Source organism: Hemicordylus capensis, chromosome 1, assembly GCF_027244095.1.
Source record: "Hemicordylus capensis ecotype Gifberg chromosome 1, rHemCap1.1.pri, whole genome shotgun sequence".
In the NCBI taxonomy this organism is placed as follows: Eukaryota; Metazoa; Chordata; class Lepidosauria; order Squamata; family Cordylidae; genus Hemicordylus; species Hemicordylus capensis.
This window is the reverse complement of record NC_069657.1, coordinates 294,739,940-294,766,666: the sequence shown is the minus strand read 5'-3', so window position 1 is coordinate 294,766,666 and position 26,727 is coordinate 294,739,940. Positions and strand designations below refer to the sequence as shown.

Below are 26,727 nucleotides of genomic sequence, written 5' to 3'. Positions count from 1 at the left end.
CCCTTCCGCGCCGCCCACGCCCCCCCCATTGCTTTGCTGGGGCCTGGCGGCCAGTCAGTGGCCTGGCTTTGTGGCAGCGGCAGCAGGCGTTTGTGAGGAAAAACCAAAGTATAATGTAGTATGTTGGGGGGGCGCAGGGGGCGCCATTTCAGTGCTTGCCCCGGGCGCCGTTTTCCCTAGTTACGCCTCTGGCCATATAAACACGTTTTGCTGTGTAACTTATATCATTCAGTGTTCCATTACTTCCTATTGTACTTACACCATTTCAGACAGCTGCTGATTACATCAAGTTCACTGCAACAAACTCATCATATCGCAGAAAACCGTACCACACCGTGGCAAATGCCACTCTGATTGCTGAAACATTAACCCCCATTATATAAGTTTGTCAGCTCTCCAATCATATTAAAAACAAATTGCATCTTGTGGATTCTGAGCTTTTTAAGGCCAGCAGTTCTTATATTTTTAATTCATGAAAGCAATTCATCAGCACAATTTCCATTTGCGAACATCTGCACTACTTCATTATGTCATAGATCATTAAAAAAAGTTGAAGTGTCTGGAAAGTTTAATCCGCAGCATGTGGTGTAACTCTGCTATACCATACTGTTAAATATTCTGAATATTGTATAAGCTCACCAAAAAAAAAAAAAAACCCAGAAAATTGCTTTGCTTGGTGCAAAGTATGGCTGCTTTAAGGTGTGTGTACATACCATTCATTGGTAATATGTACTGCACCACATCCTGTGTGTCCTGTTGGGGGTGGGGCTGCAGCTCAGAGTTGAGCTTCGAAATGCTTTGCATGCAGAATATCACTGGTTCAGTTCCTCCTGCTGTCTCCACATAGGGCCTGGTAAATACCTCTGTCCAAAAACCTGGAGAACTGCTGCCGTCAGTGTAGACAATACTGAACTGATGGACCTTGGCAGAAAGCAGCTTCCTATCTTGTTCTGGTTTGGGCTTTATTTTCACATTTTGTTTCCATGAAAAGCATAATACTTGTTCTGTGATGTGCCTTAACTGTGTCTTCCTCTTGTGATGCAACTTGTATTCTGGTATACATGGTATAGCCTCTAGTTTTCTTTTCTTTTCTTTGACAGGCAAGACTTAGGTGTTACAATGCTTCCAGCTGGTCCCACCTGTCTTACTTCATCTTTGTCTTTCTATTTCCTCCTTCACCTTAATACAATCAATCAATCAATCAATCAATCTTTATTATGGTCACAGACCAGCATAAAGTTTAAGGGTGATTACAAGTTAAGAGTGAGAGCAGATAAAAGTGATTACATATGAAATGGTACATATTAATACTAAAAGGGCTAAAAATACTAAAAATAGTAAAACAGAATCACACCTGAGAAATAGTAAAAGTCATAAAAAGGCATAAAAGGCATAGGGGGGGCATACAGTTGTAATAAGGTTAAAAGGCATAAGAAAACAGAAATATATAAAATAATAAAACTAGAAAACAGCCAGATTAAGAGTTATGAGGCACAGTAAAAAGGAAGGCACGTGAGCAATTGCAGGGCCTGCCCAGCGTTGCCGGGAGTCAAATTAAGGTTGATAGGACTCACTGCTCGTCATCCACTGATGAATGCTGATCGCAGCAACACAGTACCTGTCGATGCTATATGGGATGGCAGGCTTAGAGTCAGAGAGTAGCAAGAAGCTGTAGAATTGGCTCGGACGACCTGGATACTTGCTTAGCAGTGGAAGGATGAGAGAGGAATGTACGTCTCTACAGAATGAGCAGTATAGGAGAACATGCGCAGTAGTTTCAATCTGCTGTAAGCCACAGGGGCATAGTTGCTCTGCAAATGGGGTCCTTCTATAACAGCCTTCTAGCACTGCTGAAGGGAAGCCATGACAGTGAGCCAAAGTGAATGCCCTTCTGTGCTTTGGAACCTCCAGTTGGGTGAGGTATGCTGCTGGAGAAGCAAAATATCTACGTCCATCACTTATATGAAATTTTGGAACTCTGCTGGGATCAGTTTGGCACTCGATGTCTATAATGCACTGCTTAATGGTTGGTTTTGCCTGATCGTAGCCCATGTTGAGCAAGGTCGAGGGGGAAAGGCCCAGAGTAGCTATTTTTTTCTCAATTGTCTGAATCCAACTAGATTGGTTAGAGGGGCAAGATCAATTGGACAAAAGGATAGTCTGAGTCAATATCAGAGAATGGCCACCCACACCCTAGCCTCCAACTCCAAGCCTGTCTCCAGGTGCAGAGTGGCATTGGAGACACATCTCAGTACTTGGAGCGCTGCCCTCAGGAATTTAGATTAACAAGTTCGAGAGTCACAATGTTGGGGAAAGGGCCCAACTGAGCACGATAGAGGAGCTGATTGCCTTGGCTGTGAACAGTTCAAGAGCCGCAGGTACGTAATGGCCTCCTCTTGTCAGGAGGAATTTGAGAATGGCAGAGGAACTTCTCTGGGCATTTAGAGCCATGTGTTCTCCATGAGCTTTCCTAGAGCCACCAAAATGAAAAACTACTTGCAAGTATTTAAAGTCTTCAACTTGCTCAATCTTATGTCCCTCAATCCACCAAGAGTGGGTCTTTGGCCTCCTGGCAAAGGCCATAATTTTAGTTTTGTGAAAGTTGATTTCCAGGCAGTCCTTTCTGCAGTGCAATGTCAGGGCCCTCGGTGCACTTCTAAGGCCAATGGGAGTCCTTGAGAGGATGGCTGCATCATCCGCATATGATGGCAATGTGTCTCCCCACAGAGGGTGGGTCGCTGAGCTGACCCACCATAGAGTTGATGTAGAAGTTGAAGAGGACTGGGGCCCAAATGCATCCTTGTTTGATGCCCTTCTGAGTTGGAACAGCTCTTGTGAGGTAGCCTTGGGGGCTACATCTCACCTTGAGTGATGTGTCTACATGCAGGGTGCGAAGAAGGTATAACAGGCTCCGGTCAATGGAGGAGGTTTCCAACTTCTCCCATAATTTGACATGTGAGATGGAGTCGATGCTACCTTGAGATCGATAAAGGCGGCATAAAGAGAGGTCACCCTGCAGGAAGAGTATTTCCCAATAAGATGCTGTAGAACCAGGCACTGATTGATAGTGGAGCGCCCTTCCCTGAAACCCGCTTGGTCCTCAGCAAGAAGATTTTCCTGTTCCATCCAATCCCTAAGTTTCTCATATAGGTGTCTCACATAAAGTTTGCTGGTGGTATTGAGCAAACGGGTGGGTCTGTAATTGGCAGGGTCATCCTTCTTGCCCTTTTTAAATATAGGGACAATGATTGCTGCCCCCCCAGTCCATGGGAATTTGGTCATTCGCGTTGTCTCTAGTGGCTTTTAAAAAGTGTCTGAAGACTCATCTTTTTACCCAGGCTTTTTAAGTAACTTTTAAAATTTTAGATTGTCTATTGATTTGTTTTAAACTGCATTTAGCATTTAATTGATTTTAATGTTTTGTTTAGGGTTTTTTTGTGAACCGCCCTGAGACCGTTTAGGTTCCTTGGAACCTAACAATATTTTATCGTATACAAATACGATAAAATAAAATAAAATAAATAAATAGAAACACAAATAGATAGATAGATAGATAGATAGATAGATAGATAGATAGATAAATGTGATGAGCGATGCCAGGATAGGGGCCCACCAGTTAACAGCCTCTGGTGGAATAAGGTCCTCACCTGGAGCCTTCCCCGGTCTTAATTGGGCGACTAGACTGTGGATCTCTGATGTTGACACTGGAGCCCATGTCACCTTAATACATTTCCCCCACTTTTTCACTGTGCTGAAACTTGTTTTGCCTTTAGATTCTCCACCTCCACTCCATAATCGAAGTAAATCTGTCACACAAATGTAAAAAAGAAAGAAGGAAAAGAATTCAACCTTTAGCTTCAATGCTCTATATTCCACCTTTGAAGTTTTCCCATTTGCTCTCTGTCCAGATGCGGAAATGAGTACACAGGATCACCCAGATATAATACAACTGTTGGATATGAGTAGGGGAGAGAGAGGAAATATCCAGCATTTCCTTCAGAGCATGCATATGAGGCACCTCTTTCCAAGGAACCTAGGAATTGTAGCTCTGGGGCGGACTGGGGATCTCGAATAAATTTTCAGCAAAAACTCCCAGAATTCATTGGGGAAGCCATGACAGAGAACTGGTATAAACCCAGTATATCTGTAATTTAGATAACCCAAAGAATCGATTTCAAAGAAAATGGTCATGATCAGACTGAAGAGTACTAATATAAAATCCAAGATTTTAAGAAGTAGGCACAATTCTTCAATGATGCATGCATCAAACCATTTGGTTTGTTGAGAAAGAGAGAAAGAGAAAGAGGCATAATTGTATCTATGAATGGATAGCATGTCCTTAATGGTTCACTGTAATTATACATGTTCCACTGCGATTTTTGTCCTGTAGTCCTTATTCACTTTTCTTGATGCAAATAAGGTTTGTGGTTTACTTGCTTCATGGTAATAATTTGTGTAGAAACACCAAAAGAATCAGATATGATCACTACATATCAATAGGATTATCCAGAGAAATTGTTGTAAAAATAAAATCAGGGCCAATGAGTATATTGCTAGCATCAACACAGTTGCACCCAGGACAACTTCTAAGGTTCCTGATACTGGATAATAGGATCAGGAACATTAGAAGGCAATTCTTTTGAAACATAAAACAATGTAGATTAAAAGCTGAAAAGAATAGGACTGTATATTTCTTTTCAGAATGAATGGAAAGGGACACAAATTGACTCCATTTGTATCCTTTTTCAGTCCTGAAACAAATGCCCCACAAAACAAATGGTACAAATGGCAACCAATGTGGGTTTGGGGTTTTTTTTACCATGTTTTTTACACATATTCCCTGATGCAGTGTTTTTCATGGCAGTGTGGGTTAAAACATTGCTGCGAGAAGGCAGCTAAACAATACTGCTGCTTCCCAGAGCAACTAGTTACAAGAAAGAATCACGCTTTATTGTTTAAAACAACTAAGAACAGAAATGGCAACAGAAACCCACAAAGAAATGGGAAAACATGAATGAATAAAAATGGAAACAAAGTAAAATGAAAACAAACATGAAAATAAAATGGAAACCATTTTAATTTTCACATCCCTGAAGTGAGGTAACTGGCAAACAAGGCATCAGGTTTAGCAATATTCAGACATTCTATTCAACAGACATGAAGTCTGTATACAGAATATGCTTATACAGATCTATATGTTCAGTCATTCACACATTACATTTAATACACATGCATAGAACACTTCCTATCTGTATCCTGCATTTGTGGTGGCCTGTTCCCAGGTTCACTTAAAATGAACATTTATGTAGTCATTCACACACAAACATGTACATGTGTACAGACATCTGTATACACGTACAGCATAATGTCTGAATAGGGCTTCTATATGATGCTCATTGTATGCTATCATCAATTGACCTTTTGCCCTTTGTGATTAGTTTGCACCCACACCTGTTGCACAGCTTGACATCTCACGCTCAAGGCCTTGGAACAATTAATTGGTGGGCCTGGGTTGGAAAGAGCTGTTGCACCATCTTTTTCTGGAAGGGTTTGCATCTTACCAGCAAAACTCAGGAGAATTTGCTAAATTTCTCTGCTGAGGAAAATAACACCTTCAACGCCTGCCTTATGAACCAGCTGTTAAAGAGAGCAGTTCCACCAGAAGAAAAAGGGGGCCACCCTAGGTTTATTGGCCTGGAAGGGGTTTTTTTAGGCTTTGCTTTTCACAACAGAGTGCTGGACATTGGCCTAAAAAACCTTGAGTCTGTTTTAGTTGGAAAAAGTAACCTGTTTCCTGATGAGTTTAAAGAAGCCAATACCACTATAGATTACTCAGAATCTGCCTAAGCAGGATCTTAGCAATAGCATGAAAGTTTTCTGCAGAAGGTGTAAGTGGACACTATCAAAGGAAGGGGCTCTGTATTTCTTTTCAAAACATTTCATGATTGTGTATACTTCTATAAGGCTGAGTGATTAAAGACTTTTTCATAGTGCTTGATATTCTAACGAAGACCAGGACAGTACCAGACTAAAGTCTTTAGACTAACTTCTAAAGTTAGTCTAACACACTGGTTCTACTGTGTGTGAAGAATTTCAACTACCTCCCCTTCCCCCAGAAACCCTCTGTGTCACTCAAAAATATGTCCCTGAAGGCTGCAGGATGACCTTTAGGGACTTATTTTTGAGTGGCACAAGGCACTTCCTGGGGAAGAGACAGTTGTTGGAACTTGCCCCCACAGGGAATTTAATAATGAATTAAATTTTCCAGAAGCACCAATGCTTCTTCGGTGGCACTGGTGCTTTGTTAGTCAGGTTGCCAGCCAGTGTCACCGGCAGCTATAGTATTCTGTTATGAACATTTCATTCAGTGTGGCCAGAGTATCAAAATGGAATGTAAAATTTCTCATCACCACAGGGATAGATTCTACAGCTCATCACTCCCCACATCTTTGTCCAAAGTACTAAGTAATAATTTGAAATAGGGATCTGTGTTTATTAATTATCATTATTATTATTATTACATTTATATCCCGCTCTTCCTCCAAAGAGCCCAGAGCGGTGTACTACATACTTGAGTTTCTCTTTCACAACAACCCTGTGAAGTAGGTTAGGCTGAGAGAGAAGTGACTGGCCCAGAGTCACCCAGCTAGTTTTATGGCTGAATAGGGATTTGAACTCGGGTCTCCCTGGTCCTAGTCCAGCACTCTAACCACTACACCACGCTGGCTCTATCCTGGTTTATCCATAGTTATCTACGCTGGTTTATCCATAGTATTCACACAGTACTCTTTTGTCAAGTGGTTCACTTACCCAACATCTTTCAGGTGTGTGTGTGTGTATAATTTTCTTTCATCATTGTTATGGAATTTTGCATGGAAGGAAATAGTCTTTCCATCCTGGGTTTTATCCTCCAGCCCTGGCTTTTCCTTCCACAAGGAAAGAATAAAGGTAGGCTTTGGTTTGTTTCTGTACCTAGGACAGAGGCCCACAACACACAATGCTCTTGTGTGGCAATTTAATTAATGTGTGGTAAATTAATTTAATTAATTTATTACCATAAATTAGTGGTAATTCCCAATATATGTATAGTTAATTGACTTTGAATTTGACCTGTTTAAAGATGTTATAAGATTAATATAATAAATCTTCATCCACTCAAGTAACTGAAAACCTCAAAAAACATAAAATATCCTGACAAAAGAGCAGAATCTAACAGATTATCCAAGAATAATTTCAGGACTCTATTGTGTCTCCATGTCCAAAAAGGTACCCCCATTGTGTTGTGTTGAGCCTCCAACCAAAGTAACAGGCCTGTCTTTAAAACATTTTTGCTCTAATGATTTACTCGCATTGCTCTCTTATTAACACTTTAAATTCAATAGTATCATTATTTAAAAAATGTAGACATAAGAATGCTTTTGCTGTTGATTATCTGTTGAACAAAATATCAAAAGTATAGAGTGCCCTCTATTGGCAAGTAACCAATATTTTAATTTGCATCTCACTGTAAAAATAGACTTTACCACTAGCATGGAAAGTGACTTCGGTGAAGTCTAGTTTAGAACTGTTGCAAAGTTCCCTCACATCCCTTTGTTCCTTAACTGCCCAGAAACCAGTTTGTTATGGGGCAGCCATATGTTTGTTGTAGTAGTAGTAAATTTATTATTATACCACCTAGAGAAGCACATATCAGTTGGTATAAAATATGATAAATATATAAATTTATTATTTTATTTAGTCAAACATTCATTCCTCAGTGTTTCTGTTGTATAAAGTACCAAAACTACATGCTAGTATTGCACACTACTATTATACTTTTAAATGTTTGAGACCTCTAATACATTAAGGTATGCCTGCTCCCAAGTGAGTCTACCCAGGAATAAAGATAATCAGGGCAGACTCTGCTCCATGTACTAATGCCAGCTGAGATTTGATTGTCCAGCATATGGGACAGGGCCTTCTCAATGGCTGCTCTCAGGCTTTAGAATTCTCTCACCCGGGAGGTCCATGCTGCCCCATCTCCCCTGACTTGCAAGCAGGTATTAACAATAGCCCGATCCAGACATTATGTTGTAGGAGTGTACAGACATCATACTCTCATACACTTTGTGTGGACAACTGTACCGAAGTTTGTTTTCAGGCCCTTAAAATGAATGGTATGGATAGGAAGTGGACTTTTGTACCTGCGTTCAGCATAACATGTGAATGACTGTACCTGTGTACACTGTACACTCATTGTACAAGTGTTCAACATAACGTGTGAATGGGCCTAAGGTTATATCCTGAGCAGATGTAACGCAAAACTCAAACAATTTCCCCCAATCCCTCCTCCTCCTTGCTTCTTCTCAAAGTCAGGTTGAAGGACCCTCAGTAATGGCATGGGATGCAATGTAGGTGGCTGCAGAGGGAGAGATGATTCCCTGGAAATCAGGTAGCAGCACCCCCTAGAGGCACAGGGAATTTCTATTGCTTATAATGTCTATCTTCACTGATTGTGTCTGAGGTCTCATATTAAGTCTAAACTTTTTCTAACTTTTAAGTATCTTATTTTATCTAACTTTTCATTCTTAGTATTTTTCTTATGATTCTCTCACTTTATTAATCAAGTGCTTCTTTCTAAATTTCTATTACTGGCTTCTTATTTGTGTATTTTCTTTCTTGTGGCTTCATATGTATAGAACTTCCTTTAGATCATCAAGCCTCTTCTTTAAGACATTTACTATTTTACTTCTCTTTTCTCAAGTATTTATTTTGATTTTCTTGATTATTTTCCTTATTATAAGATAATCTCTATAAGGCTGCTTCATTAGTCAGGATGCCAAACTATCTTTAAGTCTACCATTTTGAGGCAAAGTGTTGGAGTGTGTGATTGCAACTCAGCTCCAGGCAGTTCTCAATTAAACTGATTACTTGGATCCCTCCCAATCTACTTTGCATTCTGGTTTTGAAAGAGAAACCACTTTGGTCTTTCTAGTGGATGACCTTCTCCAGGAATCAGATGTGAGGGATAGGTGGGGAGTAGAACTCCCCAACAACTTTTGATACCATCGATGGTGTCCTTTTGGGAAGACTCTAGGGGGTTGGGACTGGGTAGGGGGCACCATTCTGTGATGGCTCTGGTTCTACCTGGAAAGCAAATCCAGATACTGCAAAGTTGCATACTGTCCCCCATACTATTCAACATCTACATGAAGCTACATAATCCAAGAATAGGGACTGCTGTGTCAACAATATGTAAGACACACATTGCTACCTGGCATTTAAAACATCTGATGATAGGGGGGTGGTTGATGTACTGAACTAGTGACTGAACAATGTGCCTGTCTGCAGAAGGGTGATATAGACTGCCAGGACTGTATTTTACCAACTTTTGCTGGTACACCAGTAGGGGAGTGTCTGGAGAAAATTGATCTGACCACGGTTACCCATGTATCGGATACATCCTGTTTGGAATACTGTAGTATACTTTAGGAATGCCTGTCTCTGAAGACGATGTGGATGCTTCCACAGTGCAGTGTGGATGCTTCTAGTGTGGATGCTTCCACTGGATTCCACTGGATGCTTCCAGTGTGGATGCTTCCAGTGCAGTGTGGATGCTTCCACAGTGCCGAAAGACACTACCAGAATCCTTGAGGGTGGCACAGTGATATACTCTACCAGCTGCATTAACTACTGCACTTCTCAAGTGCCATCAAGTCGGTGTCAACTCTTAGCAACTACATATTCTCTCCAGAATGATCTGTCTTCAACATGGCCTTCAAGGTTTTGCTGTGGTGCATTTGTTGCTGTTGTAATCAAGTCCATCCACCTTGCTGCTGGTCATCCTCTTCTTCTCTTTCCTTCAACTTTCCCCAGCATTATGGATTTCTCAAGAGAGATGGATTTTCGCATGTGTCCAAAATATAATGGTTTGAGCCTGGTCATTTGTGCCTCAAGTGAAAATTCTGGATTGATTTGTTCTATGATCCATTTGTTCTTTTTTGCACTTCTAAGCCCAGTTAACTTGGTTTTAACCTTTACAGCTTTCTACTGCCTGTGACAAGGATATCTTAAGAACCACTTGCAACATATGAACCTAGCCAGCCATCGAGATAAGCCTCACAGGCCCTTCTCTTTGCCCCAGGAAAGGGCCTGGTTTTCTTATTATGGTGCCACGCCCTCCTCAGAGGTCTGCAAGCAATCCTCCATGTTTTTAAATTTTTGCTAAGCCCTGTCTTGCTATTGATTGTGGGGAAGAAAACTATTTCTTCATATATTTTTAATTGTTTTTGTTGTTTAAAGGGATGATGTTTATTACTGCTCTTTGTTGGCTTTTGTTTGTCATTTGTATTTTAAATTGTAACTTCTTTTTTGTAAGCTGCTCTGAAAAGCTTGAAGGAGAGAGGGAGAGCCCCGCCTTGAACGATCTGTATTTGCTTAGTATATTTCACTAGCAAATGAGAGAGACAAAAGGCAGCAAAGCCATACCACTAGGTTCAGTGGTATGGGGATCCTGTATTTGAAGTATTAATCTGCAACATTTCTAGCCCTTGACTGCTTCCAGTGAAGATAAAGAGACAAGCTCCACAGAGTTTACAAGCCTGGCCATTGATGTCATGCTTTTCGAGGGCTCGGAAGGAGCACACACACCTCTCACTTCCATCAGTGGTTTCCCAAGCAGTACAGGAGCCACTGTTTTTTACTTCCCATTTGTGCTGGCTGCGTACAAGATTCAAACTAAATGATGCTGACATAAGACCACTGGTGTGGCAGGACCACAGGATACTGAACGCATGTGGAAAATGTATTTCATTTCCCTAAGTGTGAGGTTGCATTGACAAAACATCTGCATTCTGTAATGAACACTTGTGTACTTCACCATGGCATGGCATAAATTAAAGCAATGAAGCTTACAAAAAGCAACATCACAAGTATTGGAAACAAAGCTGCTGGCTGATAGTATACTACAGTATCTATATATTTAAATTATCCTGGGTGCACCCAGCTGATTGGCTGGGTGGCGGAGGCACCTTATAGGCTGAGGCACACCCAGGAGGATTGGTCGGCGGTGGGCCCAACCACAGAAGCGAGGCGGTGGCAGCACTCGGCCCAGCAGCCTGGGTCTGCCACAGGCTGGCCGGAGACGGGGGCAGAGGGGGGGGTGGGGGAGAGCTAACCGCCGGCCCCAAAGAGTGCACAGATGCTCTGTGCAGGGTCAGCTAGTACTATCAAATACACAAAGCTGCTGGCTGATAGTATGAGGGAATTACTCCCACTGAAATTAAGGAGAAATTAAGTAATGCCTAACATCCTTTTAATTTCAATAGGACTACTTTGAGTATGTTCATGTCAGCCACTGGTTTGTTTCCACATTGTCAAGACAAGAGCAAAACATGGAAGATATAGGTATTGCTTGTTGTGAAACAACAAATTGAAGACCTATGCGGACAATGGCAATTTTTCAATTTGAGCAAACATTTCTGTCTGCCTGGTTTGAATGTGGTGAATGAGTTATATGAGTTGGCCCCAAGAAGTCTTCCTTGAACAGAGAGATTACTGTTGCATCCACAGTATGAGCTGTGTGGAATTGCTCAGAGTTCATCACAGGTGTACCAGCCATCTATTTGCAGTCATATAATTAATTCTCACAACTCAATTGAGTTCAGAATAGTGCTAGAATTTGGGTACAGGCACCATCTGGTGTCATAAATACAAACATACACAAAAAGAGACCTGGGTTCAAATGTCCTCTGAACAATTAAGACACTGAATGGCACTGGACAAGACACTCTCTCAACTTGGCCTGCTTCCCACAGTGGGGTGACCACACGTGATAACACTGAGCTTTTTGGAAGAAGCATATGCAAATCAATAAATAATAAAATGCAGCATTTTTAAAGGTTGAACGCATTGTAAAGGAAGAAAAAACTATTACACAACTTGGCAGAAGAAAAACATTTATAAATTGTAGCTTTATGATAAGCATCATACAGCACTTGCATCCAACTCCCAAAGTACATACGCAGGAGAAGCAGCATACAGTACCTGAACATCTGTAGGAGTCCCAGAAAGCAAAAAAATAAAATAAAATTTAGTGTGACAAAACACTCAAAGGTTTGCAATATTTTGAACAGTTAGGTGAAGAGTTAATCAACAAAAGACTAACATACTTGATACAGCCCTATTCTTATTTGCATAACAGAATTCAAACAATGCACATTCAAGTTCAGCACTCTATAGTGTTGCAGCATGACATCTTCATTGTGACACTGTCCCAAGAGAGCAATGCTCCAGAAGTCCTTTCCTGAATCAAGAAAAGAGAAAGGCAACCACTTCCCCGATGTGGTTGGCCAGCTCTTGGTACTCTCATCTTCCATCTCTTGCAATATGAAAACCACTGGTTTGATAAGTGTGACTGTACAAAATAAGATAATTCCAAGACAGATGGTAGCATTTTCAGCTGAATGTCCAACTTTACTTGCCCTTGCTTAATTTGCATAAGGCTGCAGTTTACACTGAAGTCAACATTACTTCTTGAAAGGCAACCCAAAAACATGTATTTAAAAGTAAACATTTATTTTATGTTCCTGTAGGCCACGCACAGATGCAGGACAAATTCTTCACATTTTGAACCTTCCCCCAAAGCACGCACGCCATATTTTATGTACAGCAGTAGGTTTATAACGCTTCCTGAACTTAAGGTGCATAGGCAGATGAAGCTTTATGATGGAGAGAGAGAACAGCTTATAAATCTGCTCATAAAATGACATGGTAAAAATTGTTTTTATGTTATGCCATTTTATGTTATCAAAGTATTTTCACAACATAAACAAGTTTAATGTGTAAACTTGACTTCAGACCAATAAAATAACCCTGCCACCCTAAATCAAAAGTATTTCCAGTATATTTTCTTCCCTCAATTTTAAAATAAAATTCAAATATATACACATGTATAACTTAAGTGTTGTTTGCTGTAATTTCTTCATGCAGGAGTAAGAGAAGAGATACAAGCTTCTTAGAGAGGCCTTTCTGAAAATGCAGTAAAGCTCTTCACTCGTGCAAAGAACAAAGGGGTGTACATCTTGTCAATGTCAAAAGAAGAGACTGCTGTCTCACCAGTAGACCTACAAAAAAAATTACAGATGTGTTAGATTTGTCCAATATTTGCCTGAATGCAGAGGATTTAACTAAATGGTGTTTAGATATCTTCTCTTCATAATATATGGGCTTATGATCTAAGAATAACTATGTCTTATAGACAGGAATTTGTGTATGCTGCAATTCTGCAGGAAAAGTGTAAAAATATGGTTTTGACTATAGAATTCAGCCTCCTGAAAAATCTCAGATGTTTTGAAAAACAAGTATCAATATAAATGAGAAAATATTCTAGGGAAAGTGTGGATCAATACCTGGTGAACACGTTCTATGCTCTGCCCTCCCTATGATATTAAAAAGCAGAATTGTGCAAGATACAAAACACTGCAGAACTATGCACTGTAAGATAAATCATGCTAATCTGCTTAACTAGCACAATATAAAAGTTCAGATTTTAGTTTTTGTTGTCACAGGATTTGGAATAGCTGACCCAGAATTTTCTTTCTTTTTCTTTAAGTGTAGTTTTAAGGTAAAGGTCTGTGCCATCGAGTGGGTGTTGACTCCTGGTGACCACAGAGCCCTGTGGTTGTCTTTGGTAGAATACAGATGGGGTTTACCATTGCCATCTCCCACGCAGTATGAGATGATGCCTTTCAGCATCATCTTCCTTTATCGCTGCTGCCCGATATAGGTGTTTCCCATAGTCTGAGAGTAGTTTTACAGGGCCCTAAAAAGCACAAACATTTGCAACTCAATTTATCTATGGCATCCAGTTTTTGTTTGTCCCTGCCAGGAGGGGGTGGAGTCAGCTAGGGATGTGAGAGGCCCCACATTCCTTTGAGCCACACACATCCTGTGTCTCAGTTTGAAGCCTACTCTGGGAAGAGCAGAAGCAGCTTCAGGAGGTGAGCAAGCTTTTCTAAACAGAACAACATCTAGCCTTTCCCCCCTTCAAACTAACTAACAGGAGGAGGGGAGATTTTGAGGAGCTGGTTTCTCTTTAATAGATAAGTCCTAGTCTCTGTGGGTATTATTTGCCAGGGCTAGCAAACTCCTGTGGCATCCAGTTTTTGTTTGTCCCTGCCTGGAGGGGGTGGAGTCAGCTAGGGCTGTGGGAGGCCCCACATTCCTTTGACCCACATCCTTTGTCTCAGTTTGAAGCCTAATCTCTACATAACAGGTGAAGGCCCAAGAGCATAGCCAACAGAGCACAGACAACAGGGATAGCAAACAGGGCATTGGAGTTTTGCGCGAGAGCCTGGAACAAGTCCCTGTGATCACAAGCAGCCCAGTGGAGAAGATAAGGTAAGTACAAATCCCTTCCTCATATAAGTACTGATCCCTCCCTCATATTCCTGAGAAAGGCTGTTTGGACAGTTAAACAGCTGACCAATACAGCTGAGATCTATCCTTCTAATAAACTATCTCTAAATACTCTAAACAGTCAACAAAACCAGTTCTGAAGATAGAAAGTCAGCAGAGGAGGGGGCACTTCCCAGTGAATTTGCACAGAGTGTCACATGTATGACTATTTGCTCCATGGGCAGAAGTCAAGGGTATGTGCTTGGTGCAAGGAACTCCTGGCTCTCAGGGAACAAGTTCATTCCCTCGAGATCAAGGTGGTGGATCTGGAGAAGCTCAGAGAGACAGAGAGGCATGCGGATGAGACCTTCAGGGATGTGGAAGAGGCATCCCACTCCAGGACTGATAGCTCCTCAGCTGTCAAGAATGACGGTCTTGGGAAAGGAGGACATGGGTCTGAGGGAAATGCTTCTTTGGAAGTGACACCTTCCTTGGAAGATCAGCCCATATCCTCTCATACAGGGGATACTCCTCCAGGGGGTGGGGGCCTCCTGTAATGGGCAATTCAATCATTAGATGTATGGAGAGATGGGTTTGTGACCCGCGTGTTGACCGCACGGTGACTTGCCTGCCTGGTGCAAAGGTTGCAGACATCATGCAGTATCTAGATAGACTGTTAGGCAGCGCTGGGGAAGAGACAGCTGTTGTGTTGCACGTCAGCACCAACAATGTGGGGAAATGTAGTCCGGAGGTTCTGAAAGCCAAATTTAGGCTGATAGGTAGCTTATTGGTCCAGAAATGCTACCTATTCCACGTGCGGGTACAGTGAGACAGGCAGAGCTAAGGGGTTTCAATGCATGGATGAGGTGTTGGTGCCAGAAGGAGGGGTTTAGATTGGTTAGGTATTGGGATACATTTTGGGGCAAGCAAAGCCTGTACAAAAAGGATGGGCTGCACTTGAACCAAGATGGAACCAGACTGCTGGCGCTTAAAATCAAAAAGGTTGCAGAGAAGCTTTTAAAATTACGCCTGGGGAATAGCCGACAGGAGCCGGGCAGTATCCAGTTCAGCAAATGCCATCCTGTAAGGTGTGAGGGTGTAAAAGATTCAGATAAAACAGAAGGGGACAGAGCAGAACCTCATAAAGAGCAGGCAGAAGGCTGTGCCAGCTGGTCAAAGAGTCAAAAGAAAGATAACATACACCAGGTAAGAGATTCAGCATATAGGTGCTTATATGCCAATTCCAGAAGCCTCCAAGCCAAGATGGGTGAGCAGGAATGCTTGGTTGCTAACACAAAAATAGATATAGTGGGCATAACAGAAACATGGTGGAACAGTGAGAACCAGTGGGACACTGTTATCCCTGGATATAAACTCTATAAAAAGAACGAGAGGCTCCTTAGAGGTGGAGTAGCACCGTATGTTAAAGAAGGGATAGAAGTTATCCCTTCTATCCCCAGGTATAACCAAATAAGTTATCCCTGGATATAAACTCTTTAGAAAGGACAGGGAGGGGCGCCTTGGAGGTGGAGTAGCACTGTATGTTAAAGAAGGGATAGAATCTAACAAGCTAGAAAACCTAGGAGGACCAGAGTCCTCCACAGAAACCCTGAGGGTGACAATACAAGGCCTGAAAGGAAATGTGCTACTGGGGAAGTGCTATCACCCTCCAGATGAAAATGCTGACAATGACTGGGAGTTGCAGGAGCAAATCAGGGAGGCATCAAGGAGAGGCAAGGCTGTAATAATGGGTGACTTCAATTACCCACACAGACTGTGTAAATTCAGTCAGGTAATGACAAAGGGGTCAAATTTCTAGATACACTGAATGACTGTGCCCTAGAACAGTTGGTCTTGGAACCAACCAGAGAGTAGGCAATGTTGGACTTAATCCTGAGTGGCACCCAGGACCTGGTGCATGATGTCAGTGTCATCGACCCTTTAGGGAACAGTGGCCATAGTGCAATCAAATTCACCATACATGTGGGGAGAGAATCACCAAGGAAGTCTAACACAGACACTCTGAATTTCAGAAGAGGAAACTTCTCTAAAATGAGGAGTATGGTGAAAGGAAAGCTGAAAGGGAAAATCAGGAGAGTCACTTTGCTCCAGAGTGCATGGAATTTACTCAAAACCACAATCCTAAAAGCCCAGTTAGATTGTATACCCAAAAGGAGGAAAGGTACCACTAAGTCCAGGAGGATGCCAGCATGGCTAACAGGTAACGTCAAGGAAGCCATAAAAGGGAGGAAGAATTCCTTCCGAAATTGGAAGACCTGTACAAATGAAGAGAACAGAAAGGAACACAAACTCTGGCAAAAGGAATGCAAGATGACAATAAGGGAGGCAAAAAGAGAGTTTGAGGAACATTTAGCTAAAAGCATCAAAGGGAATAACAAAAATTTCTTGAAATACATCAGATGCAGGAAACCTGCGAGGGAGGCGGTTGGACCGTTAGACAATGTGGGAGTGAAAAGGATTTTAAGGAGGATATGGAGGTTGCAGAGAAGCTAAATGAGTTCTTTGCATCCGTCTTTATGGCAGAGGATACCGAGCATATACCTGTTCCTGAACGAGGCTTTTCGGGGATGGAAGCTAAAGAACTGAGTGAGATAGAAGTAACAAGAGATGATGTTCTAAACTGTCTGAGAAAACTGAAAACTAGCAAATCGCCACGGCCGGATGGCATCCATCCAAGAATCCTCAAAGAACTCAAATGTGAAATTGCCGACCTCCTTGCTAAAATCTATAACTTATCCCTGCAATCAGGCTCTGTACCAGAGGATTAAAAAGTAGCCGAAGTAATAGGGATGTGCACGAACTGGTTCGGAGGCCATGTTGGAGGCCTCTGAACTGGTTTGGAAACAGACCGGTCCGGCGGTCCAGCACTGAGGAGGGATCTACCTTTAAGGGCGGGCGGGGTAGAACTTCCCCCTCCCGCCGCCTTCACCCTCCGGCGATGTGTCTTAAATTGAAGTTTTCGGGGTGGCAGGGTTCCTCCCGGCCCCCCCTGTCCCCATCATTGCCCGGAAGAAGGAGTAAGACGATCACGCATGCTTGTGGCGCGCCGCGAGCATGCGTGATAGTCTTACTCCTTCTTCCGGGCAACGATGGGGGCAGGGAGGAACCCTGCCACCCCGAAAACTTCAATTTAAGACACAGCGCCGGAGGGGGAAGAGCGGCAGGAGGGGTAAGTTCTACCCCCCCCGCCCTTAAATGTAGACCCCCCCTCAGTGCCGGACCGCGCCGCATGGTTCCGTGCACATCTCTACGAAGTAACACCGATTTTCTAAAAGGGATCCAGGGGCAATCCGGGAAATTACAGGCTGGTTAGCTTAACGTCTGTTCCAGGCAAATTGATGGAAAGCATTCTCAAGGATACAATTATAAAGCACACAGAACAGGCCCTGCTGGGAGAGAACCAGTATGACTCCTGCAAAGGTAAATCTTGCCTCACAAACCATTTGGAGTTCTTTGAGAGTGTCAACAAGTGTGTGGATCAAGGCAACCCAGTTGACATAATATACCTGGACTTCCAAAAAGCTTTAAACAAAGTTCCTCATCAAAGGCTTCTGAGGAAACTTAGCAATCATGGGATAAGGGGACAAGTACATGTGTGGATTGCTAACTGGTTGAAAGACAGGAAATAGAGGGTAGGTATAAATGGAGAGTTTTCACAATGGAGGGAAGTAAGAAGTGGCGTCCCCCAGGGATCTGTTCTGGGACCAGTGCTTTTAAATTTATTCATAAATGATCTAGAAGTAGGGGTAAGCAGCGAGGTGGCCCAATTTGCAGATGATACCAAACTCTTTCAGGTAGTGAGCTCCAAAATGGATTGTGAGAAGCTCCAAAAGGATCTCTCCATATTGGGCAAGTGGGCGACAAAGTGGCAAATGCGCTTCAATGTTGGCAAATGTAAAATGATGCACAATGGGATGAAAAATCCCAACTTCAAGTATACACTGATGGGATCTGAGTTGTCGGTGACTGACCAAGAGAGAGATCTTGGGGTCATGATGCACAGTTCATTGAAAGTGTTGACTCAGTGCGCGGCAGCAGTGAAAAGGCCAATTCCATGCTAGGGATCATTAGGAAGGGGATTGAAAATAAAACGGTTAATATTATAATGCCCTTATACAAAACTATGGTGCAGCCACACCTGGAGTACTGCGTACAATTCTGGTCACATCTAAAAAAGGACAGTGTAGAACTGGAAAAGGTGCAGAAGAGGGCAATGAAGATGATCAGGGGCCTAGAGCACCTTTCTTATGAAGCAAGGCTACAACACCTGGGGCTATTTAGCTTAGAAAAAAAGATGACTGCAGGGAGACATGATAGAGATCTATAAAATCATGCATGGTGTGGAGAATGTAAATAGAGAGAAATTCTTCTCCCCTTCACATAACACTATAACCAGGGATCATCCCATGAAACTGATTGCCAGGAAATTTAGGACCATCGAACGGAGGTACTTTTTCACACAATGCATCATCAACTTGTGGAATTCTCTGCCACAAGATGTGGTGACAGCCAACAACCTGGATGGTTTTAAGAGGGGTTTGGATAACTTCATGGAGGAGAGGTCTATCAATGGCTACTAGTCAGAGGGCTATAGGCCACCTCTAGCCTCAAAGGCAGGATGCCTCTGAGTACCAGTTGCAGGGGAGTAACAGCAGGAGAGAGGGCATGCCCTCAACTCCTGCCTGTAGGCTTCCAGTGGCATCTGGTGGGCCACTGTGTGAAACAGGATGCTGGACTAGATAGGCCTTGGGCCTAATCCAGCAGGGCTGTTCTTATGAGGCGGCAAAGGTTGCTAGCAAGTCCAGAATCTAAAGTTGGCACTCTCAACTCCAATCTTAGCATATTTTAACTCTAACTCTAACATATTCCAATTCTAGCCGTATCACAATTCATCAGTTCTATAGATGCGTCTATTTGGTCCTTTAGTATTGTAATAGCATCTTATACTTTTGTTATCTTCAAGGTACAGTCTAGAATTCAGAGTTAAAATAAAATCATTTCCTAGCTGGCAGGGACTGTGCAAGTATCTATATGCTTTCACATACTTTATTTTGTTTTTCTTTGGGGGGGGGGCAAAGTTGTTGCTCCAAATTTTAAGGAAGAAATTTGTGGAGAGTATGAGTCAGCAAATAATGTAGACAAGGAGAACTACAGTGATTATGTGACAGCAGATCCCTTACCCCTTGAATACACATCTCAAAAAAAGCATGTCACAGAAGTACAAAATATTCAGAAAAGTTCAAATGAAATTGCTCCTATCACTCAAACCAGCCTCTCCCCTACTATGGTTCACTTCCAATTCTAAGGGTAGTTCAGAGTGACAAGCATGTTGGGTCACCTAAAGCAGTTCGTGGGCTCTGAAGTACCACTGAGGTCAATAATCACATTTTCAAAACAGGTCTGGGCTTCCTATTTATCCCAACTGAATACTAGATCCAAACCGCCCAGAGATTTTTATATGGATTGGTATAAAAATGCACTAAATTAAATAAAACAAACAAATAAACTTACTTGTAAGTAATGTGACAAGAGTGATGAATCCAAACAAGTTTGTTGAACCTCTGACGGCCACTGGAACACAACTGTAGCCCTACATGAAAGCTGTGATCAGTTTCTTGTACAGGGACACGACAGAAATATCTGTACTTGTGGTAGTCAATTGGTTTCTACATAACAAACAGAAACAGGATAGAGCTGTCAAGAAGCAGCAGTAGCAAAAATTGGCAAGTCTGTAAACCAGGATTAGCATGAAAAATGAAGAATACTGCCTGTATATTTGTGTGTGTGTCAAATTCTATAGGTTTTAAACCAGCCACAATACGAGGGTCAAATCTGAGACACTGTAAAAAATTTAAAGCTTTTACCCCATGCAACAGTCCTGACAAAAAATGCTGATCCCCACAAGTTGCTATTTGCCATTGGCAGATTGTTTTGGGGGGACAATTTTCACTGTGATCACAGAGCAGAGGGAAAGGGTGAAAACCTTCCACTCCCACCACCACCACACACAAATATTTATACAAAGAGTGTATAAATATTTATACAAAAGAGTATTTATATTTATACAAATATTTATACATAGAGTGAAGTACAAATTACACCTTTAATGTAACATGTAGTCACATTAAGAAATTATGTTAAAGAAAGAGCCACACAAAACATTCATAGTTTTCTTGCTGTATTAATCAGTGATTCGAGAGTTTCCTTTCATATGTACCTCTTCCTTCTTCTTTGTCATTACAGCAAATACTTTGGTTTGATTGTCCATATCCTGGGAAAGGCGATAATGGCCAAGCAGGATTGCATCAGTTCTAAATTTTAGAAGGAAGAGACTGAGTTAAAATATACTTCTCCAGAGCTGAGAGAGTATGAAATACAATATATTGTTTTCCTTTCATTAACATCTTATGGCTGCAACTTTCAGTCACATTGAGTAATTTGTATTTTAGTTTATCCCTGGACACTGTGAATACTGATTGTACAATATTTCTCAGTTAATACCATGTAATTCAAAAACTTGACCACCTTTTAATTAGGACTGTTTGGTACCAATCTCTTCAGGACATGAAGAATGACATCACAAAAATGTATATATTTCACATACCTTGTATTTTTAGTTCGTAAACGAGGAACTATTGTTTGAGGTTCTTCCGGAGTTGTTAGCATCATCACTTGGCCATCTGGGAAGAATCTCAGATACCTTTACAATTTAAAAAATGCTAACTTAAGAAGAGGAAAAAAAATTTTTTTTATGGAATTGCTCACAGAACGATGCAAAAACCCTCAACTAACAAAAACAATGCTGGTGTTGTTGCGCAAGAGCAATTATGCTAATATGCAATTATACTTGCACAGCATTACAGCCATTATTTGCAATGGCCATCGCATCATACCAGCACATCATACAAGGCACCTTTTAAAAGTGGTACTTCTCCTTACTTAGCAGGGGGAAAACAACTGGCACTATCCATCCCCAGCACAGCTAGGGATGTACATGAACCTGTTTGGCGTTCTATTCCTAGAACATATGTGAGTAGGCCACTTCTGGTATTACTCTGACTGGGGCGGCAAGAGCCACCCAGTGCCAGCAACGCCGGAGGGGAAGCGTGGCTGGGGAGGTAAGAACCCCCCCTACCCCCCCGGGTGTGCACACCCAGTTCCATGCACACCTCCACTAGCTGTTGCTGGTGTAAATCTTATGCTTATGTTTAAAATTGTGAGTCCTTTGTTGTCAGGGATCCATTTTATTTATTTATTTTTCTGTAAATTTCTTTGGGACTTTTATTGAAAAGCAGTATATAAATATTGATCAGCACCATCACAATTTTGTGCATTAGTGCAAGAGAGCTCTTGTGCAACAGCACCAGTGTTGTTTTAGATGCCTCCAGAAGTATGGGTGGTGCAAAACTGCCTGCAGTATACTGAGTGGCATGTTGGTTATCAAACATAATTGTTACAGCTTTCAAGTTGTAATTGTTACAGCTTTCAAGTTGTAACAATTTGAAAACATAAGCATGTGTCTCTCTGTCTATCAGTCCTGCAAGTATTCCAGTAATGCAAGTGGAATGCAAGTAATGCAAGCAGTAATATATGAGCATGAAGAACTGGAGAGTCGGTCTGTGATCCAAAAGGGAGTTTACCTCAAACTTCAAATTACATATTCTGAAGCTCTGTATGTCTGTAGTTTGAGAATCACGGAGGCTTTTTTATTCACAGTGTAAGATATCAAGTCCAAATTATTTCTAGCAAGTCTCTAATCCTGAAGCAATTACATATATGCAGATAATGTATACTTAGTCATGCTGTTTGCCACACTTGAGATCATATGGGAACTGCACTTGGAAAGCAGGGAGGCATAATTAATTTACTTATTTTGCAATGGTTGTACCTGTAATATTCCACTTGGTGCCATGCCCTATAGAAGCCATCAAGAGACTGTTCCCCTTGACGTATGTATGTTGTCTTACTGATATACACACCTATAAAGTATGAAATGAAAAAGTATATGTAAACATCCATAAATGTATGAACTATGAACCTTTGAATTCTCAGAATATCTTGTGAGGATTTTTTTTAAAAGTTCAGTTATATAAATTCATCTAAAAAAATAATCTAATACAGAGATCATACAACTCTTCCCTATACAATTAATTCATCTGTTACAGTCTTATCCATTTTACAGGAAGTCAACTGACTGGTGAGGCCACCTAATTAACATTTTTTTGCAAACGAGGCAATAGTAATTAATTCTTAATTGATTTTTTGACTATTTTAAAAATAATTGACTATTTTCACACATAGTCCTCACCCATGGCAGGAGCCCGCATCTGCCTAGAGCCCACAGGTCCATGACTTCCCTGTTATCAGTCAATGAGCCCACACCCAGTTGCTCCCTCTCACATTCCTCTGCTAATAGTGATTGTGAACTGCTAGTGATTCCTCTGCTAGTGGTTGTGAACACTTGCTGCTTGCTGAGAAGAAAACTGGTTAGAGGGCTGCTTCTTCCTTTGGAGGGAAGAAGGGCAAAAGAGCATTTCAGCTGCCTCCTCACGGCTGTTTGCTGTCCTCCTGGCTGTGTGATCCACGGATCCTCTAAAAATTCTTGAGTTTTCTCCCAGAGAAAGGTGCTTGACAGTCAGAACCAGTCTCTGTGAATGTTTTGCTAGAAAGCCCACACCTCTTTAAGTTCATGCACCCCACTCTTCCATTTGTTAAAAAGTGCATAACCCTCAGGTTCTTCATGAGAAATTACAGTATATTCTAAAATGACTTATTTCTAATCAAGATGGGTAGTATTTTCTTATTAGAAGTGACCTATCACAGCTAAAGTAACCCAAAACCATCCCCTTGGGAGGCTATGACCTTCATCTGAGACAAGGGACTATAAACATTTAGGCCATGGGTTTGGTTTTTGGAATGTTTCCCTCTTTGGCTATAGTGCCCCCCACCACGCCTTCTTTTTTTCATTGGGTCCCCTGTTTTGGGTTCTACTGTTTATTGCTGAGACTGATTTGCAGATTGCCTGGAGTGATAAGGTATCTACTGAAGTCTTTTAATATGTTTAGATTTGTTTAAAGGCTCAGTTCCTCTAATCTATTTCTAATATAGCTCAAATAAAATGTTAACTTGATTTCTGGCGTGTGCCCTTCATTTTCTGGGCAGTGGGCAAGCAGCTGGTCAGAACCCAGTAACTGCATACTGGGCTATTGGGAAATATTAGTAATCAATAATTCTAACAGAAAAGTTTGTTTGTAAGTCAGCTGTTTATAACTTGGAACGCATACGGTTTCCTAGAGTGAAGACTTGTCTGTATGTGTGCGTTGGTGTTTATAAGTTTGGGACTCCCTTAATATAATATGTTATGGGGCTCTGTAAGTACAGGTATTTGTAACTCGGGGAGTGCCTGTAATGAAGCTGTAGTTATTCAATGGTAGTAGAGAAAAATGTCAGAGACAATCTCAAGAACAAAAACATTTCAGTGTCTGAGTTTCACTGTTGTCATTGAGCACTCTAGGCATATTAATGATCAAAACACTCCTCATATATTGCTACGTTCCTGATACATTGGGATCAATTATCATAGTACAGAGACATTTAAAATTGGATGGGGGGGGGGAAGTATTGTGAATATCTCTTTAGCAAAGTCCTGCTTTTTCCTTTTTTTTGGATAACTAAAACATTTTTGTTTTAACATCCCTTATTCTTACCATCAAATCGAACTCTGGGCCTTTCCAAAAACATTTCCCTCCATGAGGTATAAGGAACCACTTTGTTGCAGGTCCTGCCCCAAACCTTCAAGCAGGCCTGACGCCAGATTTCAGGATCCCTGGTAAAAGAATAGTGCAGACCTCAACTTGAGAATCAAGATACTCAGGAGTACTGAGAGAATTATGAAGATCATACTGGAGTGTGGACAGAAGATATTCATGATTGGCATATTTATGTTGTACTTTGAATTCATTAAAAAGTTGTATTTTCTCCCCTGTAACAAAACTGTCGTTGCAGTCTATGCTTCACTGGATATGACACAGGCACAAATTTTGCAACTACCCTTCCAAACGCTGAAAACAGCACCTGTGTCACACTTACAAGTTTTATTATTAGTGTCGGTCAGAATAAAGTCTGATAAAATGGTATTCAGAAAATAATACTTTCCCTCTCTCAGTCTTTGAGACTCAGTCAAGTCTACCAAATTAGGTGTCAGAGAGGACTATGCAGGTAGGAGTGCTATCCTCATGTAAAGAAAATATCTGCAAGTGAAACAACAAACAAAAATACTACACCAGGGAGAAAGGTCCTAGTCCAGATGATTCCCTCATGTCCTAGTTTTCAAAGTGTGTCTGTTGGTTTTACCTAGCAGAGCATTAAAAAACATGAACTACATCTGCAGCCTAAATGGGAACAGTCCATTCTATCATTTCAGGATTCTAGCACTCATTCACACCTAATTCTGCTGTACACGCTTACTCAGAAGGAAATCCTTCTGTGTTTGATAAGGCTTACTCCTGGGGAAGTATGCATAAGATTTAAGCCTTAGAATCGCAGATCACCCAGCCCTATCCAGTGTGACAAGGCCAGGCCATGTATGGAAAGATAACTTCCATAGGCCCTGTACTTTTAAAGCTATTTAATAAGACCACCATATACATAACAACAGGCTACATTCTGCGCAGTCTTTTGTAGTGGCAAGGGACATGCCGAGAGCTGCACAACTTCAAAGGCAGTCCTGACAGTGTAGTGATGAACCTTGTCACTACACTGTCTGGGCTTCCTTTGAAGTTGTGCAGCAGCCTACAAAAAACTGCACAGAATATAGCCCAACAGTTCTTGCATGATAGAGTTTCATTTGTACCTGGCGCAAATGTAAAAACCTCTGCAGACCAAGGATAACTGTTCTAACGACCGCAGGTCTAAATCACTGGAAACCACCCATCGAAAAATATACATCAACAGCTCCATAGGCAACACTATGGGGGGAAAAAGTAGTAGATTTTAATTAGCTCTCCTATCAGCCTATTTTATAAGGCTGTTTCCAAAATAAATTTGTTGACATTTGCCTAAAAATCATTCAACCTATTGATTCAGAGATGTACTTTATTTTAATAAACAAACTTTATTATACTTTAGCTCTTGAATTTTAACTCTTGTAAGTCTTCTTTAGATATGCTAAGCACTGTGTGTGGGTTCCAAACAGCTATTCCTTCATAGACCGTTGTATCTCTTGTACACCAAAAACATAATTATAGTTCTGCACATAAACAGAATGTTTACATGCGGCATACAGCTCTGATCTACCTACTGCAACAATGGATGTCAGCATCCAGATAGTTAACTATCTTCCACAGATTATTATTGCTACACATGCTACCACCAGCATGGAAGGGAAAAGAACGAGTAATTATCAAGAATGAAATTAAGCAACAGCCACTCTTTTAAAAAGTCTATATTCTAAGACCAGAGAAAGAAGTAGATGGCAGTATAAGTTCTTACAGCCCCTACAGATAATCAGCAGATCATGGCCCTTACAAACACCTTACAAACATTTGTTAAGCTCAAGAACCCTATTAAATTAAATTAAAACCATTTAAAAGTGGATTAAAAAACAACAATTAATTCCCTATGCACCCTTATATAGAGAGCTGCCTTGACCACTTCTATTTTGGAGGTGCCATACAAGTTCTTTAATAAATAAATATTTGCTGCATTGTCTATGCTAATTTATGTATCACCTGGAAATTATTATGTAAAGCTTGCAGCATATTCAAATGACAAAGGAACTGTAATTTTTACAGCCATGATTCAAAGAGCTCTTTCAAGCATGCTCAAGGATATGCAAATGCCCAGTAAGAATTGTATATTATTCTTATCTGAACAGCATACTTTCATGCCATGTCACAAACTGCTTTGAAATGCTGAATTTCAAAATGGCAGTCATGCAGTTTGATACTGTTCAGGAAAAAAAAAAATCATCAAAAGCCAAGGAGGGCGGGAGTGGGACACAGCTGTCTAGAAATTCTTCAAAATGGTTAACTCTTCCTTTTATTTAATAAAGAACACTTTCTGTTTTGCATTCTCACCTGTCTCATCATTCAGCCCCATGAACCTTGATCTAGAATATTAGCATTCTTATCTCACCTAGAAAGCCCTATTAAGGAACCTCCCCTGCCTTTTGTTTTGACCTCTGAGACTGCCCTCAGAACCCTGAGTTCTATGGCCTCAGTTCTGCTGAAAGCAGGCTGCTGGCACACATGTTGCCTCAGTTCTCTCAGAGCTCTCTCTGGATAAGTGTCCTGTCACTGCATGCCAACTCACCTTGAAGAGGGTTTGGCG

The 26,727-nt window shown here is 41.3% G+C and overlaps 1 protein-coding gene and 1 long non-coding RNA gene across 9 annotated transcripts in view; both read right to left on the bottom strand.

Annotated features, from left to right (window-relative positions):
* Positions 1-1,196: 1,196 nt before the first annotated feature.
* On the bottom strand, positions 1,197-4,740 carry LOC128340760 (uncharacterized). The gene is made up of 2 exons (XR_008313935.1): positions 3,648-4,740; positions 1,197-3,013 (listed from the first exon to the last, which is right to left on the bottom strand). It is a non-coding gene; the product is annotated as an uncharacterized LOC128340760 (long non-coding RNA).
* Positions 4,741-11,919: 7,179 nt separating this feature from the next.
* The window catches only part of FBXO9 (F-box protein 9), a 36,872-nt gene continuing 22,064 nt past the window's right edge, over positions 11,920-26,727 (bottom strand). For 6 of the 8 annotated variants that reach the window (XM_053286360.1, XM_053286367.1, XM_053286361.1 and 3 more), the window contains 7 exons: positions 25,250-25,364; positions 24,105-24,223; positions 22,286-22,376; positions 21,002-21,097; positions 20,615-20,708; positions 19,909-20,063; positions 11,920-13,103 (listed from right to left, as the gene is read on the bottom strand). In XM_053286360.1, coding sequence (XP_053142335.1) covers positions 12,995-13,103; positions 19,909-20,063; positions 20,615-20,708; positions 21,002-21,097; positions 22,286-22,376; positions 24,105-24,223; positions 25,250-25,364 — 779 coding nt within the window. In that variant the 3' untranslated portion in view covers positions 11,920-12,994. Of the gene's footprint in view, positions 13,104-16,556; positions 16,653-19,908; positions 20,064-20,614; positions 20,709-21,001; positions 21,098-22,285; positions 22,377-24,104; positions 24,224-25,249; positions 25,365-26,727 lie in introns of those variants that run through there. The other 2 variants (XM_053286362.1, XM_053286366.1) reach the window with 2 other exon arrangements.